The 20,001-nt window shown below is 45.3% G+C and overlaps 1 protein-coding gene across 2 annotated transcripts; it reads right to left on the reverse strand.

The window, feature by feature from the left end:
- Positions 1-826: 826 nt before the first annotated feature.
- Positions 827-18,638, reverse strand: tnksb (tankyrase, TRF1-interacting ankyrin-related ADP-ribose polymerase b). 2 transcript variants are annotated; one of them, XM_062542844.1, is made up of 28 exons: positions 18,157-18,638; positions 17,676-17,900; positions 17,255-17,350; positions 16,488-16,524; positions 15,943-16,018; positions 14,913-14,933; positions 13,311-13,405; positions 12,733-12,799; positions 12,079-12,265; positions 11,566-11,687; positions 11,341-11,432; positions 10,925-11,003; positions 10,263-10,434; positions 9,798-9,877; positions 8,695-8,840; positions 8,222-8,387; positions 7,762-7,981; positions 7,093-7,202; positions 6,455-6,643; positions 5,415-5,652; positions 4,757-4,839; positions 4,371-4,491; positions 4,022-4,119; positions 3,482-3,556; positions 2,999-3,104; positions 2,666-2,852; positions 1,749-1,905; positions 827-1,253 (listed from the first exon to the last, which is right to left on the reverse strand). In XM_062542844.1, the coding sequence occupies exons 1-28, from the start codon at positions 18,614-18,616 to the stop codon at positions 1,167-1,169; spliced, it is 3,792 nt and encodes a 1,263-aa protein (XP_062398828.1). In that variant the 5' UTR covers positions 18,617-18,638; the 3' UTR covers positions 827-1,166. The 2 variants fall into 2 exon arrangements, with proteins under 2 accessions (XP_062398828.1, XP_062398829.1); XM_062542845.1 differs by lacking the exon at positions 14,913-14,933.
- Between the last annotated feature and the right edge of the window lie 1,363 nt (positions 18,639-20,001).

Genomic DNA, 20,001 nt, shown 5'->3' on the forward strand with positions numbered 1-20,001 from the left:
CCCACCTATACCCATGGCCCATGGTTATGGCGTACAGCCCCTTACTGGCATGCATCCCCCTATTGGTAGGCATCCCCCTATTGTATTAGTACAACAAGGAGTAAATCCAGAGAGACCTAAACCTATAACCAGACCCGTGACAGCCAGGCCTACAATACTACCCACAGGCAGGCCTGCAACTAGACCAACAGCCAAGCCTGCACCTGAATCCATAAATGCACCTACAGCTGCGACGATTTTCAATATGTTTCAATCGCTATCAAGCGCTTACCCATACTTCAGATACCTTTTCTAAACTCTTAACACAGACCTACAGCCAGGCCTGCAACTGAATTCTTAAGTACACCACCAGCTACGACGATTTAAATTTGAACAGCTGGACAACGACAACTCTTAGCAAGGGCCCTAAACATGCTTGACCGGCTTGCATCCGGCTTTCTATGACCAACCCCCATCATAGTCTCCAGCCCTCCTATGATGAGTGGACACTCCTATTGCAAGCAGTGCATACAGCAATGCGCCTTGGCACATACTGTGGATTAATGTGCTAAAATATGATAACAGTCACATAGTTGTAGTTCCATTTTTTTGTATTAATCTGCACTTCTACACTGTAGCCTATGTATACTTCATTTAGTAATAGGTTTAAGAGATTCATACTCTCTTATATATGTTTTTTTAAGTATCAAATAAGGTTCTAATAATTTAGAGTTTAATTTAACCAGTATTTTAGTTGTTACTGTGCAATCTGCTGATTTGTTTCATTTAATTTCTATGTACTGAAATAAAAGATGTTGCTGTACACAAGACAATTTTGATCTGATGGTTGTGTGGTCTCACAAAACAAGGTTTATTCAAAAAAAAAAATCTGAGAAATTAATAGAACCAAAGAATTAGATTCTTCTTTTAAAATACAATTCAAATGATAAATGTTAAACACAAGACATTTTACACTTTACATGAAATGTACATTAAATGTCAGCAATTACTTTCCAATGACTTAAATAACTATCGTTCAAAAGTGCAAATTCTTAATGCATACATGGGGGATATCCATGAATAAGACAAATGTCAATAGAGTTTGTGAAGGTCACATACTTTTCTTGTGCAACAAACGAGACTGAATGGTTGTACTGTACTGCGCTGTACTGCATGACCGTTAGAGACTAGGACTTCTGCTCCGCGCCGGCGGCCAGCTGAGGACTGCTGTCCGGCTTCAGGATCTGGTACGTGATCAAATACTCTGGGTAGGCCTGCAAACACACACACACACACACACACACACACACATATCATGATCAAATACTCTGGGTAGGCCTGCAAACACACACACACATCATGATCAAATACTCTGGGTAGGCCTGCAAACACACACACACATATCGTGATCATGAGCAAGCGCAATATGATCAAATACTGAATTATACTGAATTGGATGTAAAGAATTCGAGGGAATAGTTATTGAATGAACCAGTAGTATCTGCTGGCAGAGCCAATAAACAAATGCGCAAAATTTGTACAGTTTAGTCCTTAAAAACATCCATCACACACACGCACACACACAGTCACACGCACGCGCGCACACGCACACACACACCAATCAGCCCCCAAAAAAAACCCAGCTCAGCTTTGTCACACACACAATATTAACTTGGCCACGCCCCTCAACATGCACGCACGCACCTACATAGACACACACAGAGAGAGACACACACACACACACTCCTTAAAGCCCTAGCGTCCCTCACCTGTTCTCCCCTGTAGATGACGTACTCGGCGTAGGCCAGGCCGTTGACGCTGGGCCGGCCGATGACGGAGTGGTGGCCGGGGGGAGCGTGGGCCATCTTCATGGCACTGAACTGCAGGAAGGACTTCCCCAGGGTCACCCGGCAGAACAGCATCTGCCTGTTCCACAGGAAACACACACACACACGCACGCACACACACACACACACACACACAGGGTTGATTAACATCTAGATAGACGCAGAGCTTAAAGAGGCGAGTGGCCTTTGCCTGACCTCTCTTTCTGGCCACATTCACTCAACTCCTCCTGCTCGCCTCCGATACAGCAACAGGCACATTAGATCCAGAGAGTTGTGGGATGATCGCATCAGAAAACATCTCAGCAGAAGTTACAAAGAACATCACACCAATAGAGGCACTGATGTATGAACAGAAGGGTACTTCCTATTAGCCTAAAGACCATTTCTTTGGGTAGTGTTTGTTTGAAGGCCAGTTCTTTCATTCATTTTCAATGCTGAAAAAATGCTGATCTGATTATAGCTAGTTTAAATACAATTTACAGGCTATTTGTGAAAGGATTTTCAAAATAACACGGTTAAGGAATTCCTGTTTTAGCCCCTTTTCAACATACCGGGAACTCATTTAGCACTAAAAGGATACCCAATTTGACGAAAACTGACAAATGTCAGTTGTGTCCCTGAACAGAACAACGAAGTTACATAGTGAAATACCCAGAGTTTGAGGCCTGCCTGTTTACTACATGTCGTATGTTTCATCAAGAGTTTGAAGCCATTATCTAGCCACTATCAGGTAGAAAAACTAGACTGCTTTAAAAGGCTCTAGGGCATGTACAGTATAAACAAGTCTGTCTAGTTTGTACATTATTATGTACAGGTACAGGTGAGGTCCGTGGCATTACCTATGGCACAGGTAGCAGGAGCGGTCTTTGTGTGTGGGGCAGCCGGTTCCTCCACCGATACCGTACACGTACTGGTTACTTTTAGAGGAGTTCTCCGCAAAATAGATCCCTGCACCAAACATTCCTCCAATGTAAGCGTGGCGCTCATCAAACCCTTTGTGAATGATGGCATTTATGAAAGGAGATCCTAGAAGACAAAAAACAATTAATCTACAAGTATCCTTATTGTCAAGTGAACCAATACTGTGTGATATATCATATATATGTATGCATATATTACATACACACAGTGCATGATCACAATGAATAAATATAGATGTAAACATCTCTTACCATGGAAGAGCATGCGCTCATTGTGATGGTTGTGGTTCTCATCAGCAATCTCCTTCTGCCTGTGAGTGTATCGCTCTCGCAGCTTCTTGTTGACCACCTTTTGGATCTGCAGACGGAGCAGAAACACAGACAATCAATACTGCTGCCCAAAAACGACCATTTCCACAGAAAAAAGTGAGCGCATCGGTAGAGGAATATGTGGAGAGCGGGCGCAGGACTGGCGAGTCGTATCTTATTAATAATCATAATAATAATAACAATAAAAACAATAATAATAATAATAATAATAATACTTGTTTGTATTGCACTGTATATTTTGGCAATCTCAAAGTGCTACAAATATATAATGCAAATCAAAACTGACAAAAAAATTATGCAATTTAAAACGGATAAAAAAATACATTTAACAGAAAGGTTTTTTTTTTTTTTTTTTTTTTTAAAAGATTGTTAAGGATTTTTTTAAAGCGTCAGTAGTCTGCAGACCTTGAGGATGTTGTATCTGCTGAAGACGCCCCCGGCGTTCCCGCCGTCTCTGTGCTCGCGGATTGTGCTCTGCATCTGCAAAAGAGCACACAGGCCTCAGTGAGTCCCCTCAGGCTTTCACCGCCGGCTCCACACCTTGCTGTCGGCCTTACACTGAACACTTTCTTGTGCTGCTAAAAAGGGAGTCTGCCATTCAGCCGAAAGTACTTGCGCTCAGCAGCCAATCTAAACCACTCCTGCATATCTTGCTCCTGTGGTAGTGTCAGGAGCGATTTGTGGTATTTGACAAAAAGTGTATTGGACGGAAACCTTTAAGTGTGCGCTAATCACTTGATTGCTGCCAGCTGAGAACATGCACATGAACAGACCGGTGAACAACTGAGACATGATTTATCTGGAGTGACCAGAGCCCTGGGGAGGCCATCGTTACTGAGGCATTTGGTAAATCAGCCCTCCAGACTTCCAGTTAGCAGAGAAACACAGTCTGCTAGAGAGAGAGAGGGGGGGCAGTTTTATTGAGGTTGAAGGAGAAATACACACCTCTTCCTCGACCGACTGGAATTCCTTGTCATCGACAGCCAGGTCGATGAGCACCGTGCCCTGGTTAGTGCAGTGGAACGTCAGGTAGGGGTTGGCACCTGCAGATGAAATTAAAAACAAAAAAAGAAAACATGAATATAAAGTTAAAGCATGACCCTGAGAATGCTAATGTACAGACAATTATCTTAAATTCAACTCATGAATAGTAAGGTACAAATAGACATAGTCAGCACATGTATGGTTACATATGGTAATGTATGCATGTGTATATGTATGTATTATCTGATAAAAGCACGTTCCACATATAAGACACATTTACGGTCCCTGGAGTCCCTGGTCAGCCCCTTACCTTGCTGGCCTCCCAGTAGTCTCTCGATGCCCTTGATGAGCTTGTGCCGATGCCCATAGGCGTTGATGCCAATCTCCTTCAGCTCCTCGTGACCCATGTCTGCCAACACGTCCAGTGTGATCTAAGGGGGGAGGAGGCATTAACACACAAGATGTCATGCAAGTGTGTTAGTGTCCAGAACAAGCCTAACAGTCTGAGGACAGGAATCATATCTGTAAATGTTAGACACTGAGACTTTTAGATATCACAACTCAAATGTGTCGACTCTTGACCTGAGCACAATGAGATGGAAAGGAAAAGCTAAAAAAAACATATCATATCATAAAATAAAACAACAGAATGGCTGGCTGAGAAAAGAACATCCTTGTGGAGAGAAGACCCCTCACCTGCTCCCTCTCGAAAATGTCTCTGAGCTGCTCCAGCCCGAGGCTCTTCAGGAACTGACTGATGTTCATGTCCAGCATAGCCACTGAGGAAGCAATGAAACAACAATAGAGTTAATAACTTTAACTGTGTAAGGGATAATGTATAAAACGCTGGTCATTATCGGGAAAATAAGTACCGAGGGAGAACCGGAGTGTGAGAGTGTTGTTTCGCCCTGAAGGTTCTCTATCAAGATTCTATTTTCATTAATGTTTTAAAAAGTCAAACGGTTCCACCAAATTCCACACCATAATAATATAATAACATAGTAGCATTATATTCCATAACATAATGGATGGGTTTCCTATACATGTATTAAGCCTAGTCCAAGACAAAAAGAAAACCTCAATAAAAAATCATATAGTAAAGAAGCCTTTCGTCTAGGACTAGGCTTACACTATGTACTGAAAACTAGTTGAATAACAATCCTCCTTCACTGAGGTAAAACTTAAATTCCTATTAAACAATACCATTTAACCAGCCTAAAATAAAGGCTCCTCTCTCATTTCCAGTCAAATAATACCATTTAACCAGCCAATAACACTGGCCTCTCTCTCTCTCTGGCCTCTCTCTCTCTGGTCTCTCTCTCTCTCTGGTCTCTCTCTCTCTCTGGTCACTCACCCTCTCCCTCCTTCCGGTCAGAGCCGCTGGCCCCGTCGGCCGGTCCCGAGGCGCAGGCCCCGGCCAGCTCGGTAAGTGGCCCGGCCAGGTTGTCGATGCTGCTGGCGGCCGACAGGCAGGAGGGCGTGGAGGCGGGCGAGATGATGGAGGCGCTGACCACCGTGGCCTGGGGCTTGAAGCAGCTGGGCAGAGCGTCCGGCGGCATGGCGTCGATCAGAAGGGCCCTGATGTCATCAGCCTGAGACGGGATATCAGAGCAATTAGTTCCTGTGTTTGTTTGTGTGTGTGGGTGTGTGTGTGTGGGCAGGTGTGTGTGTGTGTGTGTGTGAGTGTGAGTGAGAGGGAGAGTGTGAGAGTGTATGTGTCAAAATATACGTGAGAGGTTGAGGACAGTGTATGAGTGATTGAAGGAGTGAGTAACTATCTATCTATGGAAAGAAACTTTTCATCGGTAAATCCTTAGTGTGATTCACTCCAGAAATAAATTAATTACATCAAAATCATTCAGCAACCAACACGGAAACCATGACTAAGGCACATTGTGCGAATATGAGCAAGTTCCCTTGTACTAGCACCAGTTTCCTGTTGCGCACAACAGGCTAACAATAACTCCACGGTCTCGTCAGGCAGAGCGTTAGGCGCTGTATTGTATTTTGGTTCGGAGTGAGCGCATGTCTCATCTTACAGGGGAGCTACACCAGACACGTAACTGAAGCGTTCCGTTCGCGACGCGTAAAATCCATTTCAGAAGATGGGTCTATTTTCTTCAAATGTATGCGCCACTGTTGCGTCTGGTGTAGCTACTTCCATTGACTACAGTGATAATTAACTGCTGCGACCGGCTGCAACATACGCGTCGCGAACGGAACACTTCAGTTACGCGTCTGGTGTAGCTCCCCTGTTACTCTTACACTTGCTCTTTAATGCACTTGAACTTTAATGCTTTTTGCACAAGAAGAAACTGACAATTTCACTGCATTCTTGACATTAGTAATAATTTGCATGTGACAAATAAACATCCTTGTGTCCTTGTGTGTTACCGTGGCCAGGTCCAGCGCCGTCTGGCCCTCCTGGTTCTTCATGGTGGGGTCGGCGCCGTGGGCCAGGAGCAGGGCGCACAGCTGGGTGCGGCCCTTCTGCGCCGCCTCGTGCAGCGGGGTGAAGGCCCACTTGTCCGTGGCGTTCACGCAGGTGTTGTACTTGATGAGCAGGGCGGCGATGTCCACGTGCTGCGGGAGACACGAGACAAGATCGTTAGAGAGAACATTAGCGCCAAGGCTTGCGATTCCTTGTGTTGCTTTTAGAATTTCTTTAAAAGCATAAAATGTTAAAAATGTTAAAACATTTTCTGACATGTTGTGAGTCGCTCTGGTTCAAAAGCCAAATGTAATGTAATGTAAAGTAATGATCGTGTTAATTTCTCTTACTGAACAAAAATGTTAACAGTGGTGGAAGTTGTGGAACAAAAGTGATACGTTTATCAACGAAAACTATATCATTATTTGCCGACCATTCCCTATGTACACACAAGAGCACATTTAGCAAGTATCTGCGGACATGAGAAATTTACACTTAACCACAAGAGAGATAAACATCTACTGCATATACACCCGTTTCTGCACGTGTGAGCTGAAAGCTACAGTAGTGGGGAAACCAGCGCGGTCTCATTTGCACTCACCCCGTAGGATGCAGCGTTGTGCAGCGGGATGAGTCCTCCTTTGTCCTGCGCGTTCACATCTGCACCATGCTCCAGAAGGTACTCGGCCACCTCCAGGTTATTATAGCCAGCTGCAAAGACAATCGGCAACGTTAACTGTCAACTATTAAACCGGTCCATACCATTTAAACCAATCTTTCAAGTTAATAAAGGCACTGGCTGAATCCCAAAGTGTGCCCTGAGGACTAAGGACTGTTGACTCACAGACTTTATTGAACTCAGGTGCTGAGTGAGTGAGTGAGTGAGTGTGAGGCCACAGGGGCTCAGATGGATATAAATGGGATTGGGATAGCACTTCACGAGATCACATGTGTCTTGGCGATGTTTAATAACAAAGATATTGCTGACACTTGCATCAAGTGTCACACTAGCACTTTGGCCTTGTGTGGTGGGCTTACTATGGTGAGTCTATTGCAAAAAATGACTTTGTGTGTGTGTGTTTGTGTGTGCCAATATCTGTGTGTGTGTGACTGTGACTGTGACTGTGACTGTGTGTGTGTGTGTGTGTGTGTGTGTGTGTGTGTGTGTGTGTGTGTGTGTGTGTGTGTGTGTGTGTGTGTGTGTGTGTGTGTGTGTGTGTGTGTATATATGTGTGTGTGTATATATGTGTGTGTGTGTGTGCTCTCTTACCTGCGAGGTGCAGCGGTGTGGAGTTGCGCCCCTGCGTGTCCCTGCAGTTGATGTTCTCGGGGCTGCAGAGCTTCTGCACGCGCGCCAGGCAGCCCTTCTTGGCCGCGTCCAGCAGGGCGGCGTCGCCGCGCAGCAGGTCCTGGATGTCCGTGTCCCCGTCCTTCACCATGTCCAGCGGCATGTTCCCGTCCCGGTTCTTCTTGGACGGGTCCGCGCCGTGCTGAACGTGACCAAAAGACAGATATCATCAGAGTGCTCTGAGGTCAAAACACATGGAAACATGCTGAAGACAGCACAGTAATTACACATTAAGGAGTAATTACATTAAGGATATTACTTCGAATACAACGTTAAAAGTGTAATATAGTATTAATAAGGTGAACAAGAGCACTAAAAGATTTACAAATCAATAAATAAATAGAATAATAATGAGAAAAAAGCATTAACATGAGGAGCCAACCTTGAGCAGCAGTTTGCAGATCTCATATTTGCCTTTGGCTGCGGCCTCGTGCAGCGGCGTGAACTTCCACAGGTCGGCCACATTTACAGACGCGCCGTGCCTCACCAGGAGCTCCGCCACCTCATAGTGACCATAGGAGCAGGCGTTATGCAGCGGGACCAGACCTCTGGGGGAGAGATCAATAATCAATACTTAGACTGCATTGGAACAGTATGTTAGCCAATCATACTAAAAAAAGAATGCATTCAAATGATATTCAGCTAATTATGAAGGAATATTCAGACAGGGAATGGAAAAATATGAGGAATTGCCATAAAATATTTAACTTTATTAAATGACTGTAAAGCTGAGTCATTTAAAATATGCGGATGTGGATATCGATATCAAGTCATAGCAGTCATAGCAGTCATATGAGAGCTGTACTTTATGAAACAGCACCACACAGCCAGGAGCACTGAGTACGCGAGGCTCACCCTTTGTCTTTAGCGTGGACGTCGGCCCCGTGCTGGAGCAAATACTCCACCACCGCCACCCGGTTGTAGCCAGCAGCAAAGTGTAGGGGGGTGGAGTGGCGTCCTTCCAGATCGCGGCAGTTGACGTTCTGCGGGGAGCAGAGTTGCTGCAGGGAGGTGACAGAATGAGGTTAGGAGAGCCGCTCACTCCCGGGTGGAGAGCACAGAGGCATAGGGAACTTCTGAGCAGTCATGATTCAGTGTAGTTTACTCAGTCAAAGAGCTCTCCTTAACGAACACTGGACAGTGCGCACTAGTGATGCGCGGGTGGGCTTTTTTTAAAACCCGCCCCAACCCGACTTTTCAGGAGATCCAAACCGCCCCGCCCAATCCGCAAAAAAATGTTCGAATTGTGACCCAAATCCGACCCGACCCGCGGAAAGGAAAAAACGCATTTAACGTCTTTCCTAGCCTAATTAGCCCACATGAGGACAACAGCGGGTTACAATGATCGGTCATTTTGACAATCTGCGCTCCTCCACACCATTCATAATCTGCAGCCTAGACATAGCTAGTGTTAAATCTCATCTTCATAACAAGTTTCCATTCATATTTCCCCTTGCGACTTCATAGGCTAGCCTACTTTTGCGTTTAACACTGCCAAGCATTTAACAAGCACAGCTGTTTATTCGTGTAGCCTATGACAGAAGCGAGGTGTTCTCGCATTGTGCACAACCTTCGATATCCCAGATCATTAGGCTCCATGTCCATAAAGTAGCGAATGCGCGATTGACTTTTTCAGTCAGTCACGCATGGCGCAATTGGGTGCTGAATTTAGGAGAAATTATGTTTTGCGCTCGACCACACCTCCTGTATTGCAGGCGCATCGCCACCTAATATGTCGGAAGTTAACAAGTGAGAAATGTGCATTTTTACTTTTTTGACCCGACCCACCCGCAATATTTAGAAAAAACTATTAGGCCTACCCAAATCCGCCCGACCCGCGGGTAAACCCGCGGATATCCGCGGGTAATGGGCTGAACCGCGCATCACTAGTGCGCACCATCATTTGTATGTGTTATCAATTCATGAGAACATTGTGTTTACAATAACACATATCTTACCTTCACAGTATCCAAATCTCCAGCTTTAGCCGCTTCCAGGAACCGGTAGTCAACATCAGAGTTGCGAGTGGGAATGTTTTCTACAAAAAAAAAACAGTTTTAACAATACAGAAATGAAATATAATGATAACATGAATATTAATAAGTAAACACAGAAAGTATAATGTAGGCTACCAATAATGCAAGTCTGACATTAATAGTACTGATATTGAGAGAACGTACGGATCTATTAACAGTCCTGACAACACACACATATAAATGCCATCTGGATTCACAGTCTAGATAAAATAATGATAAGATCAAATTAATGTTCTGAGCTCAGACTCTGTCAAACAGAATCTACATTATGGGTAAAGGAAACATTACTTAAACATCTCAAACATTAAACATCTCTTCCAAATGATCACCGATAGACCAATATCGCACACACACATACACACACACACACACACACACACAGGTTACCATTGAGGATCTGCTGCACGGCCTCGTTGCCCATCTGGGCGGCGGTGAAGCCCTGCAGGGACACGATGGCGGCGTCGGCCCCGTAGCTGAGCAGCAGCCGGCACGTCTGCAGGTGGCCGGCCAGAGCCGCGCGGTGCAGCGCCGTCTGGCCCAGAGTGTCCAAGGCGTTCACCTAAACACACACACACACACACGTGCATGCGCACACACACACACACACACACACACACACACACACACACACACACACACACACACACACACACACACACACGAGAGATGGAAAAATGAGGACCGATGTGCAGACAACACCACCACAACAACATTACACAGCCACAATGCTACACTCCTACAGGGGAGCTACACCGGGCGCATAACTGAAGCGTTCCGTTCGCGGAGCATGTGCTGCAGCAGTTAATAATCACTATAATCAATGGAAGTAGCTACACCAGATGTGACAGTGGCATGTACATTTGATATAACGTTGTTGTTACGTTGTCATTATGCGCCGGGTGTGGCTACGCTCTCAGTAATCAGGAATAGTCCTGAATAGGGTAATACCTCCTTGCATATGATATTAGTGGATACATTTTACGCTATTCATTTAAACAAGTGCTGCTGTTCCACCTGCACTCGCATGTCAGACTGACGGAGGGTGGTACCTTAGCAGCGTGTTTCTGCAGAACCTCCAGGACATCGTTGTGAGCCCTCTCAGCGGCCACGTGGAACGGAGTCATGAAGCTGAAAACGCCGCAGGACAGAGGACAGAGGACAGAGGACAGAGGAGAGATGCAGCGGTCAGTGACACATTGCGAGGGGGGGGGGGGGGGGGAGACCCCGAAAACAACAACAGTATTCAGTATTTGGTGTTGTCTGACATGGGCCTCTTCTCAACCTCTCTCCTCGATCCTCCGGCTTGTTACCACTGATCTAGATAAAGAATGATGGGGTGGCAACAATGGGATAGTCTATTCAGTGTTCTTTATAGATCAGTGGGAACGAGCCAGAGGACCGAGGAAGGAAGGAAGGAAGGGAGGATAGATAAAAAGACGAATGAGAAGAGCCCATGGTGACTTACTCCTTGTTCTTCTCGTTGACGTTGGCACCTTTGCGCAGGAGCAGCTCTGTGACCTGCTTTCGTTTGGGGTGTGGGGATGCCACGGAACAATGCTGCAACACGACACCACAATACCCCCACAAAACAGCAATGAGTGAGGGAAAAGTCAACATCCAAATACATCAGCGTGTCAAAAACAGATGCCCTTGAAATGAAAGGCAAAGGAAATGGGAGGCAAAAGCTCACCAGCGCCGTCTCGTGTGTCTGCGGGTGTTTGAAGCTGATGATCTCCAAGGCAAGAGTTTTCTTCACCTTGGCAACGTCCGCCTCACGGGCAGCTTGGAGCAGTGAATGACCTTTGAACTCATCTGGAATTTTTGGGCAAATCGAAAAAAAAAAATATTAAAATCCTCCATCCATTCTTATACATTGTAAAACCAACAACAATGGACACAGCATTGATTTGTCAGTGCAACACTGGATTTCATCTTTGTATCAGAGAGTGTGTGCATGCATGGGTATAAAAATGTAAATACCCGTAATTTCCCGACTATTAGCCGCGGCTTATACATTGATTTTGGCAAATTTCTTCAGCTATGAGGCTAATACACAGGGACAGTTAATATGGTATCAATATGGTTTTGTTTCTTTGAACTTGCATAAAACACTGTCCCGCGGCTTATACACAATCCGGCTTATATGAGGGAAACTACTGTATAGGACATCAGCAGTGAGATGTGTGCGGTCGCTCTCACTCACAGGTGAGCCTCTCCTTGAGCTCGGCGGTGGGGGCCATGTCCACGGCGCTCTTGCTGTGGCAGTTGGCCAGTGTGGGGTCGGCGCCGTGGCTGAGGAGCAGGGAGCACACCTCCACGCGGTTCTTGGAGGCCGCCTCGTGCAGAGGGGTGAACTGCCACAGGTCCATGGCGTTCACGCAAGCGCCATGCTGAAGGGACACGACGCCATCGAACATCAGCAGGGGCGAGAGCAAGGACACTGATTATGGTAACAATGCATGCTAGAGATATGGATTTACACTTAAAAAGTAGCCTGGGTGTTCCCATGCTGCCTTGCACCCCATTTCATTCACGCTGCCAAGGCAGTCTGGAAACTACCGCCCTAATTTTTGCCTGAGATAGGGGACCAATCACAGAACAGGGGGGAAAGCAAGACGATGATGAGCTATGCACAGATGCATTTGATAGACATCCGTGGCACCCAATGAACGGATCCGGGCCTTTTTTTTAAATACGAGAAAATCAACTTTTGGTTGCCAGACCACGTCTCATTTGAGAACACAATCTCACAACAAAGCACTAAGACTACTGGGAAAAGTTTGCTGCTTCGGTCTCATTTGTAAACAAGCGCTGCGTGCACAAAATTATTGATATAATGCAAATAAGTGTGTATTACCTTCAGAAGAAGCTCGGTCACCTCGTAGTGGCCGTAGGAGCAGGCATTATGAAGGGGAACCAGGCCACTACGGTGAGAGAGAATTTCAGCGTGAATAATTTAGTCCCGTCTCAGTGGAGCAACACAAATGGAACACAAGTGAATCTGAAATTCCTAAACTCAACAGTGCCCCCCCCCCCCACCCCCCACCCCCCTGAAGTCTACCACACACACCTCCCCACAGGAGTCATGTCTGCCTTTTTAATTTATGGTGTTTTTTCGCCCTCCCCCTCCCGCCTCTTCTAAGCCGTCTCATTTTTAATACATGTTTGTTCTGTACACGAGCGCTGGAACAGTCAGTGCCTGCTCTCCAACTCTCCAAAGTCCAAAAGATTCCATAAAAGTCCAACTATGATAAATACATTTACTTCCTATTATTTATGTACTTACAGAAATAAGACAAGGATAAAATAAATCAATACAATTTATGTAATGCTTGAGTCACTCTACGGCTGAAAGACGCAGCATCTCGGACATTTTGACACGTGAGCGATGGTAGTGCTGAAGGTAACAGCGCCCACACACACACAGACACCCACCCCTTATCCTTGGCATGGACGTCCGCACCGTACTGCAGCAGGAGCTGAACGATCCGCACGCGGTTGTAGCCTGCCGCCAGGTGGAGGGGGGTGGACTGAGGGAGACGAAAAGAGAGAAAGAGGGGGGGGGGGGGGGAGAAAGAGAGGGATGGATGAGGGAGAGGGTGGTGGGCAGGGGAGGGGGGGCGGGACAGGAAGGGTGGAAGAGAGAAAGAGGCGCAATCATCAGATTTGAATATTCATGGATCCTCGTGATGCTCACTGGCTGAGGGCAACTGAGGCAGCTCGCTGCGAATACGCATCTAACGTTGGCCCTGGAGGGTGTAGTGTGTGTATGTGTGTGTGTGTGTGCGTGTGTGTGTGTGTGTCTCTGTGTGTGTGTGTGTGTGTGGGAGTGGGGGAGTGTAGCAGAATGAGGGAGGGAGGGCGCCAAGCTTTCTCAATTGTTCCTTTCTGGCAGCCAGCCAGCGCCCTCAATCCGCCTTGAAGTGAGACGCCCATTATTTTAAGACCCGCGCGCAGACGCGCTAGCACTGCGTCGGGCGCGCTCTGGTTCATCTGCGTCTAACGGACGATTGTCCGCCCGCCCCGCTTTAAGACAAAACCACGCCGTAAAAAAGGGCAACGTTAACCCGTTAAAGAGCTCCACCGCTGTCTGCAGCTAAACGACATGTGATTAAGTGACGTGCGTCACTCTGGCCTCGCTGCGTCTCGAGTGAGAGGACGTCGTCTTTACCCGACCCTATCTTGGCGCGGCGCGAGTAAACAAGTCTGGGGAGCTGCACAGTACACTTCAGCCAAACACAGTGTTAGAGACAAATGCAGTTCCACAATTTTAAAAAGAGGCAGTTTAGTACAAATGGCACGAGAAAGAGAACGTCAGGCGTTCACCCGCACATAAGATTCAGCTTATCGCATGCAAGGAGACACAAACCAGAGTGGACAGAAATCAAAACACAATGCAGAACCTCAATGGTTTAGTGGCATGAAACTGTAGTTACACGAGCAGAATATGATTCAGCACCGAAATGCAAATTATCATTATCATATATGGATGATGGTCCAAGCAAATAAGCGATGTCATTTCCTATTTGTGAGAATTGCAGTTGTCACTGGATGCCCACTCCCATGCCATGAAGAATGAAAGTCAAATGGTAGCAGCCGAGAAGACATTGGAAATACTCAAGAGAGAGTGCAGGTGCAGAACTTAAAGCATGCATCCATTTAATCACAGAGAAGAGACTCATAAGAGTGGAAAAAAACTTCAACAGTGGTTAAAAAAAGGGGGGAATTTGAAGGGTGAACTGCGCAGAGGATGGAGCGCTGTCAAAAAGCAGGAAACAGAACATTCCGGTATACGCCGGTATAAACAGGACATCTCATATTCAGCACCTGCCCATCTCAACCAGACAGACACGAAATGGGGACCCTGGCAGAGACATGGACAGTGACCAGGAAGGGGGGAAAAAGGCCCAGGTTTCTGTGCAATTAAATGTGATAGCTCAGGGAGGGGGCAAATTTAGGCTTTCAAAAAGTACAACAACAAAAAAAAAAACACAATCAGTGCATCAATCTAAAAGCTGTTTTCAAAATACAACTTACCAGCATTTTTTGTGATGTTGACTGATCGACAATGTCGCCACAGTAAGAGACACAAAACAAAAATTACAAAATGACAATTGCCTCATAAACTGTGAGGATTCCTACAATGTTTGTCTTAACAGTTTCAGTATTTCATAGAAACAATCAAAGATATTTCTTATACCATCATCTACCATTTTTAATCAGTCATTTCAATTCCTTAAGAGGCCATGGACCACCTAAACCTTAAATGGTTAACATTTGTAATGCTATCACTCTATTCAAGGCTGCCTAATGCTAAGTAAGCCACATAACTGTTGAAATCTATCCATTAGCATTTCTTCAGAGAGCATCAATGTAGTGAATCAGTCAAATGATGATCCAGTGCCAACATCAAAACCATTACTCCTCCTATCAGGTTACCAACTAAAGGCCAAGTTGATGTAAACACATCAAATACATGTTAAGTAGGCTAGTTCCCCTCTATCTATCTCTATGTGAGGATGACTGGGTACAACATGCTCAGTGAAAGAACACAACCACCAAGAGCAATAGCCTTGCCTACAGCATCTGATAAAAGATATGGTGGTAACTGTTACAGAGATCAGACAATAATGAACAGATATCTAAAGTCTGACCCAAATGAAAACAAACATGCTCTAGATGCCTAACCACAACTAGGCCATTGCTGCTATTTGTCTCAGTCCACATTTTACATTAGTGGAATATCTAACCTTGCATAAATTACATTTACAGCCCTGCCTCACCCTGACATTAAAGTCAATCACCTAAATCTTAACAACACAGCCACATACTGTACATTTCAAAATTACTCATGAGTGATGCTAGTGTTTAGGCATACTGATGAAAATGTCACTGAAGATAATGGTATTGAATTGCTATGTGCAGGGAAAGGGTTTACAGAGGGCTGTGTCTTTTTAATCTTGAACAACTGGATTATTTGTTTGGTGCAGCAGAAACATAGCCTACACAGTTTACGCGGCTGTTCTGTGGTCAGTGTATCGGGTGCACGGTTTAATTAGCGTCTTACCTTGCGCCCGTCGCTGGCATGGCAGTTGACATTTAGCGGTGTGAGCAAAGCCATTAGCTTCTCCTCGTTTCCACTCCTGGACAAAGGCAGGACATGCATCACCGATCAGGGAGGCGGCTGATCAGCGCAACCACAGTAATCCACAACTCACACAGAGATCATGAAGCCACTGATTTTCACGAGATCAAGCATTACTTCACTCTCAGTATTATCTTCAAACTAACCAATGAATGTTTTTATTTTTTCAGTTGTGAACCAAACATCTTTAGTAGAGATGTTTTGCTTGAATGTTTTGTGATGCATGTCAATTAATGTCAAATGAAAGGCCCCTTTCAGTGAATTACAAAATACAGGCCCATCAACAATCAGCTTGTGTACACCTGAGCCGCGTTAATAACATAACCTTCCTTCAGTACTAATCTTGTGCCACCTTTCATAGCCATGAGTGTGAGTTCCTGTCTGTAAAGGTCAGGTCCCAAACCTTCTGCTTTGCGCACACAGCTCTGCCAAAACAGAGAACTTAGAGGATTAGTATCTGCACTCACCTTGCAGCTTCTAGAAGCTCGTCCTTCTTGTATTCCCCTAGATCGGGACAGAACACAAAAACAAATCAGACAGCCAGCATGTAATTAAGTACAGGAGCATGTTTTTCACTAGAGACAGAATATTGCAGGCACAAATAACAATAAAATGACCTCAAATGTGACACTCCCTGTTGCACAGACTGGGATTTTACAGACCCAATCCTGCGCAGTATTTCTATTTTCTACCTAGAGCTGTAGTCTGCAACCTGTTTTTTGCAAAAGGTTGTTTACATTTAAGTTACATTTAAGCACAAAAACAAATTAGCCTACATCCCTCCCTTTGCATTGATCGGCTGGGACTGCTTAGGCTCGTCCCGGGCCACTGTTTGCTTCCCATTCAAAGAGTTAAACAAACATTGTACAAACATTGTCCAAACATTCATAACACAAAACACACTGACAGCAAGAGGGCCATGAGTGGCAATCCACTGAATTTGACAAAAAAACAAACAAAAAAATCACTGAATGTTTTTTCGCTGTTACTGAATTTCTAGTCAGCATGCTCAACTAAGTCATTTTCACACTTGCACTGCCCCTTCATCATATACCAACCCTCAGCAGCACTCAATTCTTGACCACTTTATAGCATGCTTATAACATACAATAAACAACACAATTCATTTCTAGATAAATAGATACTTTATTGATCCCCAAGGGGAAATTCAAGATTTCTTGCTTGCTTTTATCAGGCAACAGTGTTTTAGGCAGTCAAAAAAAACTGCACTCACCAGTGAGAACGGCCTTAGCAGAGGGGTCAGCCAGATCCAGGGCAGACTTCCCGTCAGTGTTGCGGATGTTGGGATCAGCTCCATGCTGGAGCAGGACTGTGAGAGAAACACAAGCAGGCGCCTCAATGCAGCGGACAGACACAGAAGCGCTACCTCAGCAAAGGGAGGGGGTGGAAAAGCCTCAAAGCAGACTCGGAAAAGGCAGTGCTGCGAAAGGGGCTTGCTGCTGCAGTAACAACGCCACATTCATATACAGAGGTGTAAAAAATAAGTAATGTTACATTACGTTAAGTGTCACCCTATAGTGTTAATATTCTGTCAGTTCAAAATGAATGAATTGCCCGTTGTAGTTAAACCATTTGATCATAAGTGTGGCATACATCAATATAGTCATGCAGCTGTACTATGTGCCAAACCCTACCGATGCAAACATCTATCTTGCCCTTGATGGCTGCCTCGTGTAGAGGGGTATAGTTCCAGTTGTCTCGGGCATTTGGGTCTGCGCCTTGGCACAAAAGCAGGCTGACGACTTCAGCATGACCGAAAGAGCAGGCATTGTGAAGGGGGATCAGACCACCGTCGTCACGGGAATGCACGTTGGCACCCGTCTGTAAGAGGTGTTCCACCACGTCCTTTCTGCCAAAGCCTGTGGGAGGACCAGAAGCCAGCCATTAGAATAACAATGGCATTCACGCTTGAAAAAATCTGACAAAAACAAACGCATTAAATCTTACAAACGCATAAAATCGTAAAGTACTATTTAACACAATCAATCCATGATCGTCTTTGTTTTAAAATTAAAATGTTGTGGTGGTGGGCAAACCGATATTAGCCTAGCACATTAGCTGGCCAGCTAGAACCGCAGATATTTACAAACATGAAAGAACGCGTTCATGCCAAACCTGCAGCGAAATGTAACGGCGTAGATTTCCTCCCAGCCATGTCCTTGGCATTCACATTCACAGAGTCCACAAGTCTCTTAACCCGAGAGACATCACCATTGCGGCAGGCCTCGAAGAGTTCTCGGAAGGCTCCACCGGTAGCGCAAACGCCCTCCCCCGGGCTGGTGGCTCCTGAGCCCGGGCTCGTACTGCAGCTGCTCGCGCCGCCGATGTTTGTGTGGGAACTGCTACTGCTGCAGAGGGGGCTAGCGAGGGCCGTCGTTGTGGTGGTGGGCATTTCAGGAGAGGCTGGCGTTGGCTCCATACTGCCGCTGCATTCCTGACCACCGTCAGTCGAAATCAAACTCGATGATCCTACTACGGTTAAGGGAGAATCTGGAGGGGTTGAAATAACAGCATTTCGCGGCGGAGATTGTAGCGTCGTTTGCTGTTGTTGTGATGATCTACGGGACACGGCCATTTTGCCCCGTAAAATCTGCGTGTCAGCGATAAGCGGAAGAACACAGAACCGGAAATACGTAACAGCTTATATAAACTCGAAAGCCTTTGGCACACTGCTGGATCAGTTGACGTGCATTGTTATCCTGCGCTGACATCAAATATCAAAGAGGAAAATATTCATCAACATTAATATCATGACATGCTCTGGATTTCAAGAAAAGTGTGCATAGGTGTCTAGCATGAATCGCCCTCTAATTATAGAAAGATATTCTATTTCTGAAGTGTAAAAGTAGCCTAGACTCCCTCTCCCCCCTCTCTCTATGCCCTATCATGCAGTAACATTATCATGAAATCAGGGCTCTAAAAAGATCACTTCATATTTGAGAGACCATGCACTGTCTCACCTTTGTCCAAGGATTGAAGTGGGATGTGTCTTTGAGGGCACAGGCATGACATTTTGAATGGGCATATTTAAGTGACTCACGGCAAATTTACATTAGTTTATTTTTTAAAACTACAAGAGAGCTGTGGAGGTTCAGCTTTTCAAATTCCATGCTTAGTCTGAATTGCATTTGATGTGGTAGAACCATGTGAAGGCCTATAATGTGTTAATCCTTTGAGTGACTTAGAAGCAATGATTTCCTACCTCTTGTCAAAGCTTTCAGTCATACCAAAATATGACCAATTCACAAACTGTCAGCCCAATAATTGTAGGCCTATGAGGATAGGGCCTAGCCTACCTCTACAGATTAAGGCAGACTGAACAAAGCACATAAATGAAACCAGTCTACTTGCATATCATAAGCTATATCTTGCATTACAGAACATGAGCAGTTAGTGCTTTAGAGAGTAATGACATCTAAAAAAACAAGATATAAATGAATGGAATATCCTGTGAACACAACCATTAACCAGTGCCCTGTGTGTAGGCAGGTTGCGCTTTGAAAGACTGGCAGCTTAGAATGGACCATTGTCTTTGTATTCCCGGTTGCTAGGGTGACAACAACAAACCAGCACAGGAAAACAGCACAGGACAGCCAAACTGTGACACACTGCCTGAGCGGATAAGTGAGAAACAGGAGAAGTGACTCTGACATAAGTGGGTTTTTTTTTTTTTTTTTGGTCTCCTCTGACATTACTCCTCGACCTCTGCTTTCTTTGATGTTGGTATGTAGCAGTCCCTAGAGGGCAGAAATGCCAATATCCTCAGGGGCACCGGGCAAAGCCGGAGCTGATTCTTATTTGAAAATGTAAGTGGCTCAAGACAAGAGACACATGTTTGATTCTGGGTGTGTTATTTGGGTTTATTATTGCAATTAAACAACATTTGTTTATTTCCTGGAAGACAAAACTTGGATTTAACATATAGATCCCAAAGAGATCCTAACACAGCATGGAAAATGT

The sequence above is a fragment of the Sardina pilchardus genome, chromosome 8, assembly GCF_963854185.1.
Source record: "Sardina pilchardus chromosome 8, fSarPil1.1, whole genome shotgun sequence".
Lineage (NCBI taxonomy): Eukaryota > Metazoa > Chordata > Actinopteri > Clupeiformes > Clupeidae > Sardina > Sardina pilchardus.